This window comes from Triticum dicoccoides, chromosome 4B (assembly GCF_002162155.2).
Source record: "Triticum dicoccoides isolate Atlit2015 ecotype Zavitan chromosome 4B, WEW_v2.0, whole genome shotgun sequence".
NCBI lineage: Eukaryota > Viridiplantae > Streptophyta > Magnoliopsida > Poales > Poaceae > Triticum > Triticum dicoccoides.
In genome coordinates, this window is record NC_041387.1 from 414,585,568 (window position 1) to 414,604,851 (window position 19,284).

The 19,284-nt window shown below is 52.2% G+C and overlaps 1 protein-coding gene across 1 annotated transcript; it reads right to left on the minus strand.

Annotated features, from left to right (window-relative positions):
- Positions 1-561: 561 nt before the first annotated feature.
- On the minus strand, positions 562-2,576 carry LOC119290621 (protein PMR5-like). Its single transcript, XM_037569235.1, has 5 exons — positions 2,001-2,576; positions 1,718-1,889; positions 1,411-1,589; positions 1,163-1,321; positions 562-1,029 (listed from the first exon to the last, which is right to left on the minus strand). The coding sequence occupies exons 1-5, from the start codon at positions 2,297-2,299 to the stop codon at positions 705-707; spliced, it is 1,134 nt and encodes a 377-aa protein (XP_037425132.1). The 5' UTR covers positions 2,300-2,576; the 3' UTR covers positions 562-704.
- Positions 2,577-19,284: the final 16,708 nt, after the last annotated feature.

Below are 19,284 nucleotides of genomic sequence, written 5' to 3' on the forward strand. Positions count from 1 at the left end.
TTTATAAAAAATTAAATAATTTTTAGAAAATCAATTAGAAAACCAATTTTTTATTATGATCATAGTTTTGCTGTTTCCCAAAATAATGAAAATATTTATTAAAAAATTCGTATACAGGTTCGACTCCTTCGTCAAACTCGAGCTTGCTTGCCGAAGTGGTTGATTCGTTATTAGTAGATCTTTAGTGCTTCCCCTAAAAAGGAGATCTTTAGTTTTACTAGTGATCTTTATAGATTTAGACCTAAAGTGGTTCTTTGGATAGATTTTCCTGTGTGCAAAATATTTCCCCCATCAAACTTTGACTAACAAATCCCTTATTTGTGCAAAGTTAGTTATGTAGTCCCTCTGTCCCAAAATAAGTGTCTCAACTTTATTCCAACTTGAGGACGGAGGAAGTGCAAGTTAGAAACCACTCGGGGCAATTTCTTCGGAGAAAGCTTGTGGACATTTTCGAGATGCATGTTGGATTGCGGTCTATGGATATAAGGGTGTAATGTCTATATGTTATCATGACATGTATGATTTGACATAAAACTGCAATTTACTCAATAACATCTATAGTTTTGATTTCGTACCAATAATATTGTGAGTCCTTTGTAGCAGGGTATGGACATACATCCACAGCGAAAATCAGATGGAAATAATTAATACCAACACTGCATCTGCAGCAGCTGGCGAAATGCAGCAACAGTCCAGTACGGGTGCTATTGGTAGAAGAGCAAGGTGTAGAAGAGCTGGTTCCAGGTGTCCGGTAGGCCCGGGAGGCACCAGTGGCTGCAGTCGGCGGAGCCGGCGGGGTTGCCGCGCTGGGCCGGCGAGAAGTCGCCGCTGTAAACCGACGGGTGCGCGTCCTTCCGCAGCGCCGACAGCGCCGTGATGTCGAGCAAACGGACCGGGCATTTCATGGTCTGCAGCACCGTTTTCGTCACCTGCTCCTGGCTCATCGGCTGCGCTGTGGAGTTGAGCCCAGTCAATGGGACCGTCTCCCCGTAGCAGTTCTTGGACACTGGGTTGGGCCACTCCTTGGAGCTGCTCGAGCCCAAGCCAGACAAGAAAGTCGCGTTAAAACTGTAATTATTCTTAAGAAAAACTAGTACAGTGTAATACAGGGTGTGAGCCATGTGTGATTACTGAGATGGGTGCAGAGGAGTTAAGTTAGTACCTGTAGTGGGTGGGGGACATGGACTGGAAGAAGACACGGGTCTTGGCCGGGTCGACGTTGAGGTCCACCCAGTTGGCCCATGTGGTCATCCCGCGCTGGAACGCCACCATCCGATCCATGTCCTCTGAGTACCGCCCGCCCTCCCCCATGTAATCCCACCTGCACACACACGATGGTGTCAATTTTAGCTTGTGCACTCGGTAAACCAAGCTAAACTGGAGAGAAAGAAACTGGGCGGGCGTACGTACCCCTGGAGCGCGCCGGTGTGCGTCCACCAGTGGCCGGAGTTGAAGGACAGCACGTCGGCACCGCGCCACGCCTGGGCGTTCTCGGCGATGTCGTCGAGCATCAGGACCCGTTTCCCCTGCACCACGTCGATGTCCACCAGGTACGGCGCGCGATAGAAAGACACCACCAGCTCGTACTCCTGCCGGCCGGTACATGTCGAATTAGGAATTACTACTAGTAAGACCGCTGCAGTTGCCAATTTCCCCAACAAGAAGAATAACATGTCATGGTATCGAGCGCATGTACATGCATGGATCGCACACGTACCATGAACCTGTAGGTGTAGAGAGGGGCGGCGGAGACGAGCTGCGACGGCGACTGCGGCGCGGCGGCGTGCAGCAGGCAGACGAGCGACTCCCACTGATTACGGCCCAGCGAGTCCCCCACGAACATCACCGTCTTCCCCTTCATCCGCGTCAAAAAGTCCGCGCCGTCAAACCTACGTACAGCGCTACTCATGTCACCAAGACGTACTACCACATCTCTGCAGCATGCATGTCATGTACGCCCATGGCGCAGTTTATGTACAGTGACGTACGTACGCGCGTACCTGGGTAGCTCGCAGCTGGCCGGCTTCCAGCGATACCGGAGGTAGTCGGAGTCCGGGCGGCCGTAGAGCTGGCAGTTGAACTCCGCGTCGATGACCGGGCACTTGTACCCGGTGTAGGCCGCCTCCGCGGAGCCGTCGTCACGGACCCAGCTGCCGCTGAAGACGTCGCAGCCCTTGGGGCCGGGCAAAACGTCGCGCCGGTGGCGCCGCGCGAGCCCGACGGCGAGCGCCGAGGCGGGCAGCGAGAGAGCGTGGAGGAGCAGGACGGCGAGCACGGAGCTCTTGCACAAGAGCAGCATCTTCCACACAGAGAAGGAAAGGGAAAGTGAAGCCACCTTTCCTCCGGCGCCTTTATACCACCGACCGACGAATCGATCACGAGGCGACTCTCTTGCCGCGGCGGATTAGCGACGGAGAAGGCTCGTGAATGAACGAAGAGAGAATTATTAGGAGAGCGACTGGGCGGGTCAGGGGAGGTGTGCATGTGATGTGAGGGTAAGATCGAGTTGTCGATGGATTCGTGATCCAGGCGTTTGCAGCGATCGTCTTAGCATTAGCAGTGGAATCTATGGGTTTGTTGCCCTTTCCTGTGGTGCACGTAGACGTGGCCTTGGGTGCATGGAAAGATTTGAGTTTTGGAATTCGTGCGCGCATCGAAATGGAATGTTTATGTCTGCACGCACCGTCGAACGCGGAAAGCTTGTTTTTGAAATCTGGGGTAGGTTTTTTTCTTACTTCCTTCCTTCTCCCCATCTATTTGAGGCAGCGAATCTGAGTGACAGATATTTTTCAAAAAAAAAAAATCTGAGTGACAGATGGGCACTGTCTGCACGCTGTCACGGGCCAAGCTAGTCCCCTCTATACTCTAGTGGCTGCCATGCCGGATGTCGGATCGGGAAATGTCTGCAGCTTGTGGCCGCATGCACTTCAAGAGGACACAAGAGCAACTTCAAAGGGCGACAGATTTCGTCCGTCGCCGTCCGTTTGAATCGGCGCGGACACAAAAGGCGGTCCAATGCGCCGACTCAAACGGCGTCCGGTTTTCGTCTACGGGTGATCCATTTTCGGCCCATTTTTTAGTCGGATTTGCGTCGGCGCGGACACGCGACGGTCACGTGCACGCTTGCCTTCTTCTTCCCCTGGCTCGCTGGTCGGTGGCACATTGGCCTCCCCTCATCCAACAGCAACCCTCGCCCGCTGTCGTGGTTCTAAGACTGACAGTAGAAAGGGGTGTAGGTATGCAGAGGCAAGATCTCAGCTATGGTGAAGATGTACGCGCAAGATTTACGAGTTCAGACCCTTCTCAGAGAAAGTAATAGCCCTACGTCTCGGTGCCCGGAGGCGGTCGACTGAATTATATGTGTGTGATGTAACAGGGGGTGCGAACCCTTATCCCAGAGGAGGGGGTGGCTTATATAGAGTGCGCCAGGACCCCAGCTCCCCTCCGTTACAGAGGGTTCAATGTTCATTAAGGAGGGACGTTACTGATAACGCCAGCTTTAAGTACAATTAATGCCTATAAAGACTACGGAGTGAACGTCCGACCGTTATAGTTCTGTCTGGTTCTTGGTCTTCATAGGTCGAGTGATCTTCATAAAATTGGGGTACCCGAGTGATATGGTGGTCGAGTGACTGACACTCGACGTCTTCCTTGGGTACTTCCCGCTATCCCTTGAGCTTCTTTGGTTCTAGGGTAGTGACCTTGGGTGGGGCTCCTAGCAGTGGCGGAGCTAGGCGACTGAACCAGGGTGGGCCAGCAATACTACTGTTCATATACATTGATTTTTAAAAGAAAAATTAGCATTTCTCCTATGGTATAAAACATATTTCCAAATCTCAGAGTGGGCCATGGCCCTGTCCACCCTCTACCTCCGCCACTGGCTCCTAGGTCAGGCCTGTGACCCTACCCTAGGTCTATATCCTCATCATCAGCCCCCGAATGGATTGAGGACCGAGTGGAAAAGAAGATCGCAGCGGACTTCGCTTCAACCTTTGTGCTCAGTGAGTGCTTGCGTCGAACGAAAGGTTTGCGCCTGAACTTTAGCTTCGTTTCAGTTGCCTCGATCGATTCTGAAGTTGTCGAATGGATAAGTGTCATCGTCTGTCGATCGTTGTCTTCTGTTGCGAGATCTCCGGCGCGATTGGTTATTGCGTGTCCCGGATTCGACGGGATTCGAAATTTTAGGGAAGCGCGCGGGACGAAGGGCGCCGTGGTAATCAGGATGGATAAGCAGGGATGCCTCGATCCCCGCGCCACCTTTTTCACCATGTATCGAGCGTGCGACTGTAGCGGAGATTTGACAGGATCGCCCGGGCCCGCACGTCAGCCACTCAGAAGTGGGCCTTTAAAAGGCGACAAGGCCGAGGCGTTGCGTCGTGTGCTCCCAATCTCCCCCTTTCTCCTCCGCCTCTCCTGTGCGCGCAGCTCCTCCGCCCTCGGGGCCACCGCTCCGCCGCAATGGTGAAGGACAAGACGGCGGCGCTGGAACGCGTGAAGAAGGCGACGGGGGCGGCGAAGGGTAAGAAGACCCAGCGCGGGTCGTCGTCGCGGTCGACGCTGCCGACGGGATGGATCCAGGGCGACTGGATTCGATCCACGCTCCGCCAAGAGGACCTGGACGAGCTGGCCGAGCTCGGGTTGGTCACAAATGCCGCTGCGAGGTTGTCAGAGGGGGAGGCGGAGCCGCAGCCGGGACCGGGTGAGTGTGTCCTGCTTGCCACCCACGTCGACTGTGGTTTTTCGCTCTGTCCACACCCCTTTTTCCGGGGTTTTCTGAATTTCTTCGGAGCCCAACTCCATCGCTTTTCTCCCAACACCATCATCTATCTCGCGGCATTTGTGTCCATGTGTGAAAATTTCTTTGGCTGCCGACCGCACTGGGGTCTCTTCAAACACATCTTCACTGTCCGTTCCCAGTCGGCCAAGAAGGCCAACTCGGCCGACGAGAAAACACACGTCATTCAAATGTGTGGTGGTTTGGGGATCCAGAAGAGGAAGAGGAGCTCCTTTCCGTCTGAGGGAGTCCTGGACTAGGGGGTGTCCGGATAGCCGGACTATCATCATCGGCCGGACTCCAAGACTATGAAGATACAAGATTGAAGACTTCGTCCCGTGTCCGGATGGGACTTTCCTTGGCGTGGAAGGCAAGCTTGGCGATACGGATATGTAGATCTCCTACCATTGTAACCGACTCTGTGTAACCCTAGCCCTCTCCGGTGTCTATATAAACCGGATGGCTTTAGTCCGTAGGACGAACAACAATCATACCATAGGCTAGCTTCTAGGGTTTAGCCTCCTTGATCTCATGGTAGATCTACTCTTGTAACACACATCATCAATATTAATCAAGCAGGACGTAGGGTTTTACCTCCATCAAGAGGGCCCGAACCTGGGTAAAACATCGTATCCCTTGTCTCCTGTTACCATCCGCCTAGACGCACAGTTCGGGACCCCCTACCCGAGATCCGCCGGTTTTGACACCGACATTGGTGCTTTCATTGAGAGTTCCTCTGTGCCGTCGCGATCAGGAAGGATGCCTTTTCCCGTCTTTAAAGACGGCGCCGTCATCAAGGGAGCTTTGCCGCCGGCCAAACTATCTGGCTAGGTGGTTTCCTTATGACCGCCTGTTCGGCCACCGCTCCGACGATGACCTCTCAGGTCATCAAAAGCGATCTTCACGTCAGCTCGGAATTCGCCGAGCAGTTAGATCCGATTGAGATCTCCTCTATAAACGAGCTCTTGGATCGCATCGCCGCCCTGGGAGTCGCTACAGACTACGATCAGATTGGGCTTAAAACCGATCTGAGAGAAATTAACTCTCCCCAGGCTACCCACCACGTTGTTGTGGTAGAGGAACAATGCGGCAACTCTTCTTCTATGTTGAAAACCAACTATGTCCGGATTCCCGATCCCTCCATGCCGGATTCCCACGGAGGGACGGACGCCAATCAAATACTGAACCTAGAGTCAGGCATCGGACTAGGTTCGTTGGAAAGTATCCAACAAACCAAGCCTCCAAATTCGGAAACCTCTTGGCCTTCGAGCCTCAGACCGGGCGGGGTTCCAAACTTAATTCCACCCGCCCACCCAAACATAAGCGATATATCTCAAGTACGGCAAGAGCCCGATGAAACAGTACATCGTTACTGGGCCAGATTCCTCCTGATTATGAAAAGGATAAAGGACTACCGTGAAGAAAAGGCGATTTCAATTTTCTGCAACAATTGCACGGATAAGGGAATCATAAACGCCATCAGTCGTCGCAAAGTTACACGCTTCGCCGACCTTGCGACCATTGTACAAAAATACTGTGCGATGGAGAGTGCCTGAAAAACCGAAACTAGGTTCTGGGACAATCCGACCCTGAATACAACCCCAGTCCGAAATAAAAGAGTGCGTCATACTCAAGCACTTGGGTTAAAAACCAAAAAGCAAAAACCCCCTAAAAGGTACGGAACCGTACTGGAGGCATGGCTCAACGGACCCTGCAAAATCCACAGTACGAAGGGCGCCACTCCAACACATAGCCTTCGAGCATGTTGGATACTACGGCAGGTGGCCAAAAGTGGCGAAGGCTTTTTAGCCCCGGACAACCAGCCCAGCAGTACTAGTACGGTATTAACAGTCTTCGAGACTTTCGCATCAAATAACATGCGAAAACGAACAATCTGCAGCCTCGCCGAAGTCTACCAAGTAGCAACAGCAAATCCATGGAGCGACACGGCTATCACCTTCAATGTCAGCGATGAACTTAAATTCCGAACAGCCAGAGCACCAGCCGCATTGGTCCTCAGTCCAATAGTGGACGGCTTTCGTCTTACCAAGGTACTCATGGATGGCGGCAGCGGATTAAACCTCATCTACGAAGAAACCCTTCAAAAAATGGAAATTGACTGGAGTCGCATTGAGCGAAGCAGCACAACCTTCAGGGGAATAATCCCCAGTCGAGAAGTACGCTGCACAGGAAAAATCATGCTAGATGTAGTGTTCGGCTCGCTGGACAACTACAGGTCCGAAGAGGTCACATTCCAAGTGGCCCCATTCAGCAGCGGATATCACGCCTTGTTAGGGCGAGAGGCATTCACAATCTTCCTAGCTATACCCCATTACGGGTACATGAAGCTCAAAATGTCCGGACCCAATGGAATAATCACTCTTGCCAGTGATCCAGATACAGCACTCCGCGCTGAAAATAAGACAGCCGCACTGGCCCTAGAGGCATTATCCGAAGCCTTAGCGGCAGAGGAACTAACTGCGCTGCACTCCACGGTGGATAGGGACGATGTGATACTCGATAAGAGGTCCAAGTCCACCTCTTTTAAACCAGCAGACGAAATAGTCAAATTCCAGGTCCATCCAACGAACCCCACAAAGATGGCCTCCATTGGGGCACAATTAAATCCTGATGTAGAAGCCGCACTATGAGAATTCCTTCGGGAAAATTGGGACATTTTCGCCTGGCACCCTTCGGACATGCCAGGAATCCCACGCAGGCTGGCAGAGCACGGCCTAAATATCCTAAAAGGATTCAAGCCAGTCAAACAGGCTCTTCGGCGATTTTCCGAACCCAAAAGACAGGCAATGGGAGAGGAGCTAGCCAAACTCCTAGAAGCCGGATTCATCAGAGATATCAAACATCCGGACTGGCTAGCCAACCTGGTAATGGTACCCAAAAAGGACAAATCCTGGCGCCTTTGTGTCAATTTCAAAGACCTTAACAAGGCCTGTCCAAAGGACCCTTTCCCTCTCCCTCGCATTGACCAAATCATCGATGCTACCGCAGGGCACGATTCATTGTGCTTCCTCGACGCATACTCCGGATACCATCAAATCAAGATGGCGGAAAAAGACCAGGCCACAACAGCATTCATTACTCCATATGGACCATTCTGCTTCAACACAATGCCCTTCGGACTCAAAAACGCCGACGCAACATATCAGCGCATGATTCAGACATGTCTGGCCACCCAAATAGGCAAAACAGTCGAGGCATACGTAGATGATGTGGTCGTCAAGACCAAACACGTCGAAACTCTAGTAGACGACTTGAGGGTGACATTCGACAACCTCCGAGCATATGACATTAAGCTAAACCCGGAAAAATGTGTTTTCGGCGTACCAGCCGGAAAGCTCTTGGGCTTCATTGTATCTGGTAGAGGAATTGAAGCAAACCCAGCCAAGATCCGAGCTCTGTCACAATTGGATATCCCAAAAGACCTCAAGCAAATACAAAAGCTAACCGGATGCGTGGCGGCTCTAAGCCGCTTCATCTCACGTCTGGGCGAAAAGGCACTGCCCCTCTATCGCCTCCTCCGGTGCACCGAACATTTCGAATGGAAGGATGCTGCCACGGCCGGACTCGAAGAAATTAAAGCCGTATTGGCAACAAATCCGGTCCTGGCCGCGCCCAACCTGGGCGAACCAATGCTATTATATATCGCAGCAACACATCAAGTTGTCAGCGCGGTACTCCTCGTCGAACGAGAAACAGAAGGGCACAAATTCCCTCTTCAAAAACCAGTGTACTACGTATCCACTGTCTTGACTCCATGCAAATCCCGGTACCCACATTATCAAAATATAGCGTATGCGGTGTTCATGGCATCCCGGAAGCTGCAACACTACTTTCAAGAGTGTTCCATAACAGTGGCCTCCAAAGTACCTCTCAACGATATTATAAACAATCGCGACGCAACGGGTAGGATTGCAAAATGGGCCATTGAGCTCTTACCATTTGACATAACCTATAAACCACGGCGAGCTATAAAGTCGTAAGTCCTGGCTGACTTCATCGCCGAATGGACCGAAGCCGAACTCCCTAAAGAGTACGGCGCATACTCCAATTGGATCATGCATTCCGACGGCTCCAAAATGTTGGCGGGCTTGGGGGCTGGCGTCGTTTTGACGTCCCCAACCAGAGACACAGTCCAATATGTACTTCAAATAATGTACATGGACTCCAACAATACAACCGAATACGAGGCCCTTCTACATGGCCTCCAAATGGCAATCTCCATGGGTATTCAACGCCTAGAAGTGCGCGGGGATTCAAACCTCGCAATATCCCAAATAAATGGAGACTTTGACGCCAAAGATCCGAAAATGGTAGCCTACCGTAACGTTGTGCTAAAAATGTCAGCCCGGTTCGAGGGACTCGAATTCCACCACGTAGCCCGGGATAATAACCAGGTAGCAGACGTACTGGCACGTATTGGCGCAAAACGCGACGCCGTCCCTCCAAACATCTTCCTGGAACGGCTCTTTAAGCCATCCGTATTATGGGAAGGGGAGTCCGGAAATAACAACCCGGAACCAATCGCACCACTCGACACAGAACATTCTGACACAATCGGTGGCTCAACCAATGATATAACACCTTCAGCCCACGAAATAATGGCAGTAATTGCCCCGTGGACGAAACCATTCCTGGCCTACCTAATTAGGCAGGAACTCCCCGAAGACCAAAATGAGGCTCGCTGCATAGTCCGACGATCTAAAGCCTACAAGGTCCACAAGGGAGAATTTTATAAGAAAAGCACAACCGGAGTCCTTCAAAGGTGTATCTCCGAAGAGGAAGGGCGAAATCTCCTGGCTGAAATTCACGCCGGACTCGGCGAGCACCAGGCTGCAGCCCGGGCCCTTGTAGGCAAGGCCTTCCGTACAGGATTTTATTGGCCGACAGCCCGGGCAGACGCTCAGGACTTAGTCCAGCGATGCGTTGGCTGCCAGCTCTTTGCTAATCAGAGCCATATGCCACCCACCGCCCTCAAAACCATACCCATCACCTGGCCGTTCGCGGTCTGGGGGCTTGACATGGTTGGACCCCTTAAAGGGGGAACCCACAAGCACAAATACTTATTGGTCATGGTGGACAAATTCACCAAATGGATAGAGGCCAAGCCGGTTAAAATGGCAGAATCCGGACCTGTGATAGACTTCATATCCGGGGTAGTACACCATTTTGACGTCCCCCACAACATCATCACTGATAACGGCAAGAATTTCACGGCCGACGAGGTTAAACTCTGGTGCAAAAACATGGACATCAAGCTCGACTATGCTTCGCTCTATCACCCTCAAACTAACGGTCAAGTGGAACGAGCAAACGGTCTAATCATGAGCGGCATCAAACCCAGATTAGTGCGGTCCCTCACGGAATCTAACACGCACTGGGTAGAGGAGCTAGACTCCGTACTCTGGGGGCTGCGGACCACGCCAAACCGCACAACTGGATTCACACCATTTTTCATGGTATACGGCGCTGAGGCAGTTTTGCCCTGCGACATAATTCATGACTCACCTCGTGTGCGCATGTACGAGGAAAGAGAAGCCGAGTTAGATCGGCAGGACAGTCTGGACGCTTTAGAGGAGGAGCGCGACATGGCAAAATCCCGTTCCGCATTCTATCAACAGCAGGCTCGAAGATATCAAAGCAGAGAAGTACGGGCCAAAACTTACAACGTTGGCGAGCTAGTTCTACGCCTGCCGGACAAGAAAAAGGACAAACTTAAGCCCAAATGGGAAGGTCCCTTCATCATCGACCAAGTCCTTACCGGCGGTGCATACCATCTACGCAACGCATCTGGCAACCGACTCGAGCCAAACCCATGGAACACAGCCCGTCTTCGAAGATTTTACGCCTAGCGCCAGACTCAGGGTTCGTCTCCTTCCTCTGTCCACCTTTCATATTTTTTCGCTGTCCTTGTTTTCCCTCCTTTCTCCTTCCCTTTCTTCAGCACAAACCTCTTGAGGGCTGATCTGCACTTTGTTCGCATTTACTCGACGTGCTACTCGCACTCGTTATACCTGGGGGCTTCTTTAACAGAAGCTTATTTATATGGGCTTCATGCCCACCACATGTGTCACACTTCCGCATGTACCTTTTGATCACCATTATATGCATCGATATGACTTAAGTTTTGGCCAAGCCGGGTTGCCTGGCTCCTGTGCTTACCCCTACGTTCCCGATTGTTCGGCTAGGAGGTAAAGGGAGCACCACTGCGATTGTTAGTGCCGGGTCAGCCGGATGTGTACCTCAGACTGGGTGAAGCCGAAGGCTAGCGTTCTTAAGGGAATATTCGGCCGGTGACCTGAAAGATGATTTATTACTTACCTATTTATCTGCGCCGAGATGCTTTCTTTGCTTTTTTCGCAGTCCAGACATGCACTTTAGGGCATGCCTCCCAGGGAAAGGAACCCTTAACGGAACTATTCTCCCTGGAAGATGTTTCTTACTAACCATGTAATATAACATAGCTAGTTGGGCACTTGTCTGATAAAGCAATTATGACCCCTACGCCTTGTCTCCATGCATGCCCCGGTTCTTTTATAACCGTTAGGGTATTCGGACACACTCCGGACTGTTGGGTCCCGAGGTTGAAGCGAAACGGTCCGCAAAGGCAAACGATCTACAATCCGGCTAGAAGGCATTTTACAAGTCATTTTTAAATTACATCGTCAAACTGACTGATTGTACTCCTCCTCAATCCCATCTAACAGGCTGTCTAATTTACAGTCCTGTTAGGAATATTTCGCGGCCAACTCTACTTGGCCGTACACTAGGCTCACAGGGATCTCCTTACCATCGGGCCCCGCAGGTCCAACCTCGGCCATGTGGTTCGGGTCAGCCTTTGGGTACTGCGTCTTCACCATGGCCCAGGCTTCCCTGGCGCCTTGACGGCAGGCCGATATCTTCCACAGACGGAGCCGCCGCCGTACTCCCTGAAGCTTCTCAACAAGCCCTCCAAGACTCTTGGGTAGGGAGACGGATGGCCATAAGGCCTGAACGACGCCGCTCATCGCCTGCCGAACACGTTCGTGCAGTTGCAGCAGCTCGGGAAGAGGGTCTCCCGTGGAACCAGGCATCTCCTCCGTAGGACGACCCGGGAGCACACCTACAGACATATTTCTGTCAATCGACTTCCTTGCCGAACTCTTATTTTCAAAAGAGTTTGCTTAAGCACTTACTATAAATGCCGCGACGAAGCCGCCGATTCTCCTTTACGGAGTTCGACAGCTGGACCCGAACATCTTTTAGTTCTTCGCCCAGCTGGGTGTTGGCATCTTGGAGTTTGTTCCTCTCCTGCTGCACCCTCATAAGCACCCTCTCGCCGGCCTTCACCTGGCGCAGCAGCTGTTGCTTGTTCGGATCTAGTCCGGCACCCTCTACAATACTATTGTCAGACTATACACACACGCTGCACTTCATAAACTACTTCTCTTTACAAAATATGAATTACCAGAGGGGGTCTCCGTAGCTCCCCCGACAGCGGCTAGTGCGGCCTCAAGTTGGGCCTTGCACTCTTGAAGCTCCTGAGACAGGTGGGTATTCTTCTCAGTAAGATCCTGCATAACAAATGATCCTTAAATCAGTTAGTTTAACCATTTTAAGTCTTGGGGGCTACTGGCATGTATAGCCATTAAAATTCCTTACCCGTATGTCCTTTACATACTGCTCCGTGGCTTTGGTTAAACCATCTTGAGAAGCATGGAGGTGCGCGTCTCCCGCATTAAAGGCATTTAACGCCTCAGGGGAGAAACACGCGTCACGAAGAACTGTTCGACGACGCCTATGATTCATGGAGCTCTCCACCTCAGATCGGGTGGCGGACAACCTGTCGGCGTCCTCCGTTGGAGGAGCATCCGGCTCGCGCCTTGCGCTCGCTTCCACTTCCGGACCAGGCGGTGGAGCCTGGCTGGCGGAGGCTTGGTGGGCACCCTCTCCGGACTCAGTCCGGCGAGCGCTTTTTCTCCTGGAAGAATCACGAGCATTAATATGCCTCCTAGGAGTCTTTCCCTTAAAAGGACAATGGTGCCCCGTACCTTTGCGGCGACGTTTCGATTCGTGCCGCACTCCTCTTCCGCCTGCTAGGCCGCACTGACCTCGGTTGGTCAGCCGCCGCGGGCTCGGCTTCCTACCGTGAAGGCACCTCCTGCCAAACACCATTGGTGCACGGTGGTCAGAAATAAGCACTACAAAATTAACGGTGTCAGGACTTCGGTCGTACTCACCTAGGAAGCCGGACACAAACCGGGGTAGTTGGCCGTAATGGCGACTAAAGCATTATCTATGCTGAGCTGGTGGAACACCCCGTCAATCAAATCCACCTTAATGTCCGGATCCTCTTCGGAGGCCGGATCAAGGGATCTTCCCGGATCCTCGGGTTGTGGAGTCGGGCTCTTTATGCCCTCCACATCCCGGCGCAGTTCCTGCGCCGAAACCATAAGGTAAGACACTTATGTTTGAAAGCACGGATCAGATATTTAAGCGTCCGCTTACCCAACTTCGAGGGTTATTCATGGAGAATCCATTCAATGGACTCGTGCGAAGGAAGTCCTCCTCCTCCCCCTTGTACAAGCCGGACAGGATCTTTACCAGATCGGCGGTCGATCCCGGTCCCGTGCGACCATGACGGGTGGCGTCATTCTGCCCGTTAAAATCCCACATAGGGTGGCCCCTATATTGAAGCGGCTGCACCCCTCGCATAATGCATGTGGCCATGACTCCAATCATGGTTAGTACGGAATGGGCTAGTAGCCGTATCCGACCCATCAGATAGTGGACGCCCATATCCTCCTCCCGTTGAGGGCTCCACGGGCGCCAACTCAGGCGTTTCTTCAAAGGAGCGTTGCTGAACTCCGGGAGGACGATCCGAACTGGATCCGGCAGCGGGGCGTCTTCCATATAGAACCACTCCGAGGGCCAGTCTTCGGAGGACTTCTTCGGAGTTTCGGATAGATATCCGGTCCCGGCGATGCGCCATATTTCGGCTCCGCCCACTTGATATATCGACCCCTTGTGAGAACGGGGTACGAGGCAAAACAACCTCTTCCATAGTGCAAAATGGGGCTTGATGCCCAAGAGCAGCTCGCAAAGAGCCACAAAGCCTGCGATGTGCAAAATAGAGGCAGGCGTGAGGTGGTGAAGTTGGAGTCCATATAACTCCAGGAGCCCCCGGAGAAACGGATGTATAGAAAATCCGAGTCCCCGTATCAAGTAGGGGACGAAGCATACCCGCTCTCCTTTGGAGGGATTGGGGACGCTCTCCGCCTGCTTCCCGCCCTTGTAGGTGGCCAGTCCGGCTCGAACCGGAACCATAAAGGCCGGGGGAAGATATCCATCTGTTTGGAGCGCCATTAACTCGCTATGCGGGACTGAGCATCTCCTCCAATCTCCTGGCTTAGGACTGGGAGCGCGAGAAGAGGAGCCGTGTCGATTGTCCATGTTGGAATGGATTTTTTGTCAGGTGCGCCTCGATGAGTGCTTGCGGAAGGAGGGTGGTGTGATTTGGATCTGGATCCACGCCTCTCTTATAGGCAGCTTATCCGCGCGGCTAGGGGGAAAAACGTAAGAATACCCTGGCTTTTCGCATTCGTACGACACGTGGAAGAAGGCCATTATTGAACGTAGAAGCCAAGGAGCGCAACATTTATGAAGCAGTCGGACACTGTCCGGCAAACACATGGAGCACGAAGGAGAACCCGCCTTGCAAACGCCAAAGACAACATATGCGCCGGACTCGTCGTCATTGAAGCCTGGTTCGGGGGCTAACTGAGGGAGTCCTGGACTAGGGGGTGTCCGAATAGCCGGACTATCATCGTATGCCGGACTCCAAGACTATGAAGATACAAGATTGAAGACTTCGTCCCGTGTCCGGATGGGACTTTCCTTGGCGTGGAAGGCAAGCTTGGCGATACCGATATGTAGATCTCCTACCATTATAACCGACTCTGTGTAACCCTAGCCCTCTCCGGTGTCTATATAAACCGGATGGCTTTAGTCCGTAGGACGAACAACAATCATACCATAGGCTAGCTTCTAGGGTTTAGCCTCCTTGATCTCATGGTAGATCTACTCTTATAACACACATCATCAATATTAATCAAGCAGGACGTAGGGTTTTACCTCCATCAAGAGGGCCCGAACCTGGGTAAAACATCGTGTCCCTTGTCTCCTGTTACCATCCGCTTAGACGCACAGTTCGGGACCCCCTACCCGAGATCCACCGGTTTTGACACCGACACCGTCCATGACCCTACCCGAGTCGATCAGGGGCTAGCAGTCAACCTGGTTCTACTGCCAGGACGTCCCTACCCAGGGTCAGCCGACTGGACTTCCCCCTTTCTCCTTTGATCGCATTCAAACTCCTTCCTCGCTGAAAGTGACTGCTGCGGAGAGGATGGAGACGGACATGCTGGTTGATAGGGTGGTCCAGCTGATCAATCAGGGTGTAACTGGGATGGACCTACTGGAGGTGTTTCTCAGTCGGCGCATCCAACCGCTTCAGGCTCGGGACCATCCGATGTGGATGTATTGCGGTGCCAACGACACTGCTCGGGTTCATCCGGAGGAAGTCTCGGCCAAGACAGTGGCTGGATGGCTGAAGAGCATCACGGGCAACAAGGACAACCCCAGGGGGGCCAGGAGGGTCGCCCCCTTCAGTGACAACAATCCACCCGACAAGGTTCGAACTTCTGCCTCCGACTAATTTCTTGTGTATCTTGTATCTGTCTCTGGTACCGACTTCTTGTTTTGTAGGTTTATACCGAGATGTACTCCATGCCCAACGACGAGTAGACCCAGGAGCAGGACCAGGAAGGGGAGGACAGTGCAGACGCGAGTGGCGAGTATCAATCGTGAGACGGTGACGATGAGGAGGAGAGTGACGAAGCTGACGACGACGAGGAGGTCGACTCGCCGCCATGCTTGGAGCGCCGATCCAAACAGCATCACGATCCAGCAGGCGAGCGGGGCAAGGCCGTGGCTTCCAGTACCCGGACGCAGAAGCGGGCTCGGACGTCAACTCCTGAGCCAACTGAAAAGATGGCTAAGCAGCCCAAGGCTGCGCCCCCGAAGGCTCGAAAGACCCTGCCGAGGATCAAGATGGATGTTCCAATCGCCTCTGGGTGAGAATTTTATCTCTCTGTGTTCCTTTCTTCCGACTGGCATTTCTGTTGGTTACCGAGTGGATCTTGTATATTTCCAGCCCAACCTCTGCTGTGACTGACATGGATATTGACAAGGCCCCAGAAGATGAGGAAATTGACGATGCAACCACCTCCCGAGCGGGTGAGTCTGCTTGATTAAGGCTTGTTCTATCGATTGAGTTTATTAGTCGGTTGAATCTCTGATGATGTTTTCTTTTTGGCTGCAGCACCACAAGGCGTTGTCGTACTTCCTGACGATGAATAAGAAGAAGCGCCCTTGAGGGAGAGGAGGAGGAAAGGCAAGGGCTCGAGCGGGGGAGTGCTTGAGGTTCAAGCCCCTCAGTCGACTCCGGTGCTTGAGATGCCGGTCGAGCGGTCTGGAGATCCGGCTCGGACCAGCGTCACATTCGTCGACCCGCTAACGAATGATCGCCCATCGGGGCCGACTGCCCCAACTCCTGCTGCCCCAGTGCAACTCCATGCGTCTGACCCGGTGGGTGCTTCGGTCGCCTTGGCGCCCTCACTCTTTGTTGCGTACCAAACTCTGGACGACGTGCCGAGTGCTGCCAGGGAGGCTCTTCGTCAAGTGAATCTTGTTATGGAACAAATGAATGTGATGCACGAGGCCAGTCAGGTAGCCTATAACGCCAGCACCGCTCTGCAGACCAACGTCAAGGTTAGTTAACTCCTGACTGAACTTTTGAATCACACAAAAAACTGCCATTGTTGCTTTGCTGCCCATATATACATTTACTATCATGGGTCTGTTTCGCATCTGATCACCAAGTGAGGTGTTCTTTCCTTAGAGTTCAATATGTCTTCTGCTCCACTCGACTGTCATTCAGTCGAGTGTTGATCTGAACCAGTGGGGGCACGCTAAGTGCACCCACTGGGTGTAGTCCCCAAGACCATGGTCGACTGCTTGCGGTCGACTATGGTCTGAGAATCTACTCTAGTCTCTTTTTTTTGACTCAAGCTGGGCAGACCATGTGGAGTGTTGATCTGAACCAGTGGGGGCATGCTAAGTGCACCCACTGGGTGTAGTCCCCGAGACTATTGTTGAATGTTTGATTTGGTAGTAGTCTTAGAGTAACTTTCACTGTAATTGTCTTTCTGTCGACTGATATATCTCTCTTGCTCGCTGCAGAAGTCTTGTGATCTTGGGGCTCAACTTTCTAAACTGAACAAACAGCAGATCAGCCTCAACATTGATCTTGAACTGGCGAAGAAGAACCTCAAGACTGCTCAGGAAGAAACGGCCGTCATGGGAGGTAACCAATCAACACTTTTCTACCTTGTGACCCGCGCCTTTTAGTGTTTTTCTTTTCAGTCTCTTTGAACCGAGTGACTTCACACGAACAGATGTGCGTAGTGAAAACCGTCAGCTTCAAGCTCGTCTGAAGAGTGTTGTTTCTTTAGAGAAAATGAAGGAAGCTTTGGAGAAGAAGTATCTGGACCTCGCTGCTGCTCAGAAGGAGGCACGAGACAAGACTGCGCTTGCAGACAAGAAGCTGGCTTCGGTCAGCAAGTTGGAAGAGGAGAACTCGAAGCTGAAGAATGCCATCTCTGACGCCAATCGGCAGGTTGAGCAACTGAAGAAGGACAAGGAGAACCTGTCCAATGAAGTCGGAAGCCTCAACGCCAAGACAGGCGAGCTGGAGTCCTATCTGGGACAACTTGCTGTGAAACTGGTCCTAAAGCTTGAAGGTATCATCATTTGACTCATTGGTTGCCGCCGATTGGAATGCCTTGTTATACTGTCGACTCATCATTTTGTCCAATTGTGCAGAATTTTGTCAGGACTTTGAGGCCGAGACTGGGCGGGTTGAGACGGGTCTCGACCCCATCCACTGTCCTGTTAAAGATGATGTTGCTATGAACTTGCTGTGGTTGGAATCACGAATGGGCAGCGTTGTTGCTTATCTGGCTCGACTGAAAGCGGAGATGACTCGGGTTGATGCCGAACTCTGGCCCCAGGTGAAACTTCCACAAGATCTTGAGTCGCTGATGACTCGACTGAATCAGATTCCTGGTCGAGTGCAGGAGTGGAAGAAGTCGTCCGCTCGCTGTGGCACTGACGTCGCCATGTCGTTGGTTCGAGTGCACTGCAATGACGCCAGAGAAGACAAGTTGGCGGCCCTCAAGGTCGCGAATACTAAGAAGCACACCTTCCAGTCCTTCATGGACACCTTCCTTGAGGCTGCCACTCGTATTGCGGACAGCATCGACCTTGACAGCTTCTACGATCCGGCCAGCCCTTCTCCCGCCGAGTGATAAAAAAACATTATGCTTCACCCTCATTTGCCTCAGAATGCCGAGTGGTTTTGTAATCGTTGAAACTCCTTCGGGCCTGACGCCTGAGTACTTTAATCCGCGGTTAGGAACCTTTGGATTTATCTAAACTTGGCTTATGTTTGAATATGTTGTGTTTGTCTTCGAGCGGAATTCGTTCTTCACTCGAATTGGTTTTTGTTTTCTCGATGCAGCTTCTGGGGAAGAGGCCACAGTCGATCTGTTGGTCGAGCCTTGAGCAGTATTGATCAGCTTATCAGCAAGGCATTCAGTGATGGCCTTGACGTTCCTGAAAGCAGTTCAACTTGGCACTAGTTGTTGGATGATTCTTTGGTAGCATTGATCAGCTCATCAGCGAGGCATTCAGCAATGGTCTTGACGTTCCTGAAAGCAGCTCGCCTTGGCACTAGCTGTTGGATGATCCTTTGGCAGTATTGATCAGCTCATCAGCAAGGCATTCAGCGATGGCCTTAACGTTCCTGAAAGCAGTACGACTTGGCACTAGCTGTTGGATGGTCCTTTGGTAGCATTGATCAGCTCATCGGCGAGGCATTAAGCAATGGTCTTGACGTTCCTGAAAGCAGCTCGCCTTGGCACTAGCTGTTGGATGAGCCTTTGGCAGCATTGATTAGCTCATCAGTGAGGCATTCAGCAATGGTCTTGACGTTCCTGAAAGCAGCTCGCCTTGGCAGTGCGCGTAATCTCGTCCTTCTTCTTGACGGTGCAGCCCCGGGGGAGGGGTCGTGGTCGACCCGTACCATTAGGTTGGGTTTTAAAAACTTAGGCAGGTACTGGACCGCAGCTAAGCCCCCGAGTGAGAGGATCGCTCGTCACTCGGTAGGATTTTCAAACTTAGGCGAGTACTGGGCTGCAGCTAAGCCCCCGAGCGAGAGGATCGCTCATCACTCGGTAGAATTTTTCAAACTTAGGCGAGTACTGGACTGCAGCTAAGCCCCCAAGTGAGAGGATCGCTCGTCACTCGGTTGGATTTTTCAAACTTAGGCGAGTACTAGACTCCAGCTAAGCCCTCGAGTGAGAGGATCACTCGTCACTCGGTAGGATTTT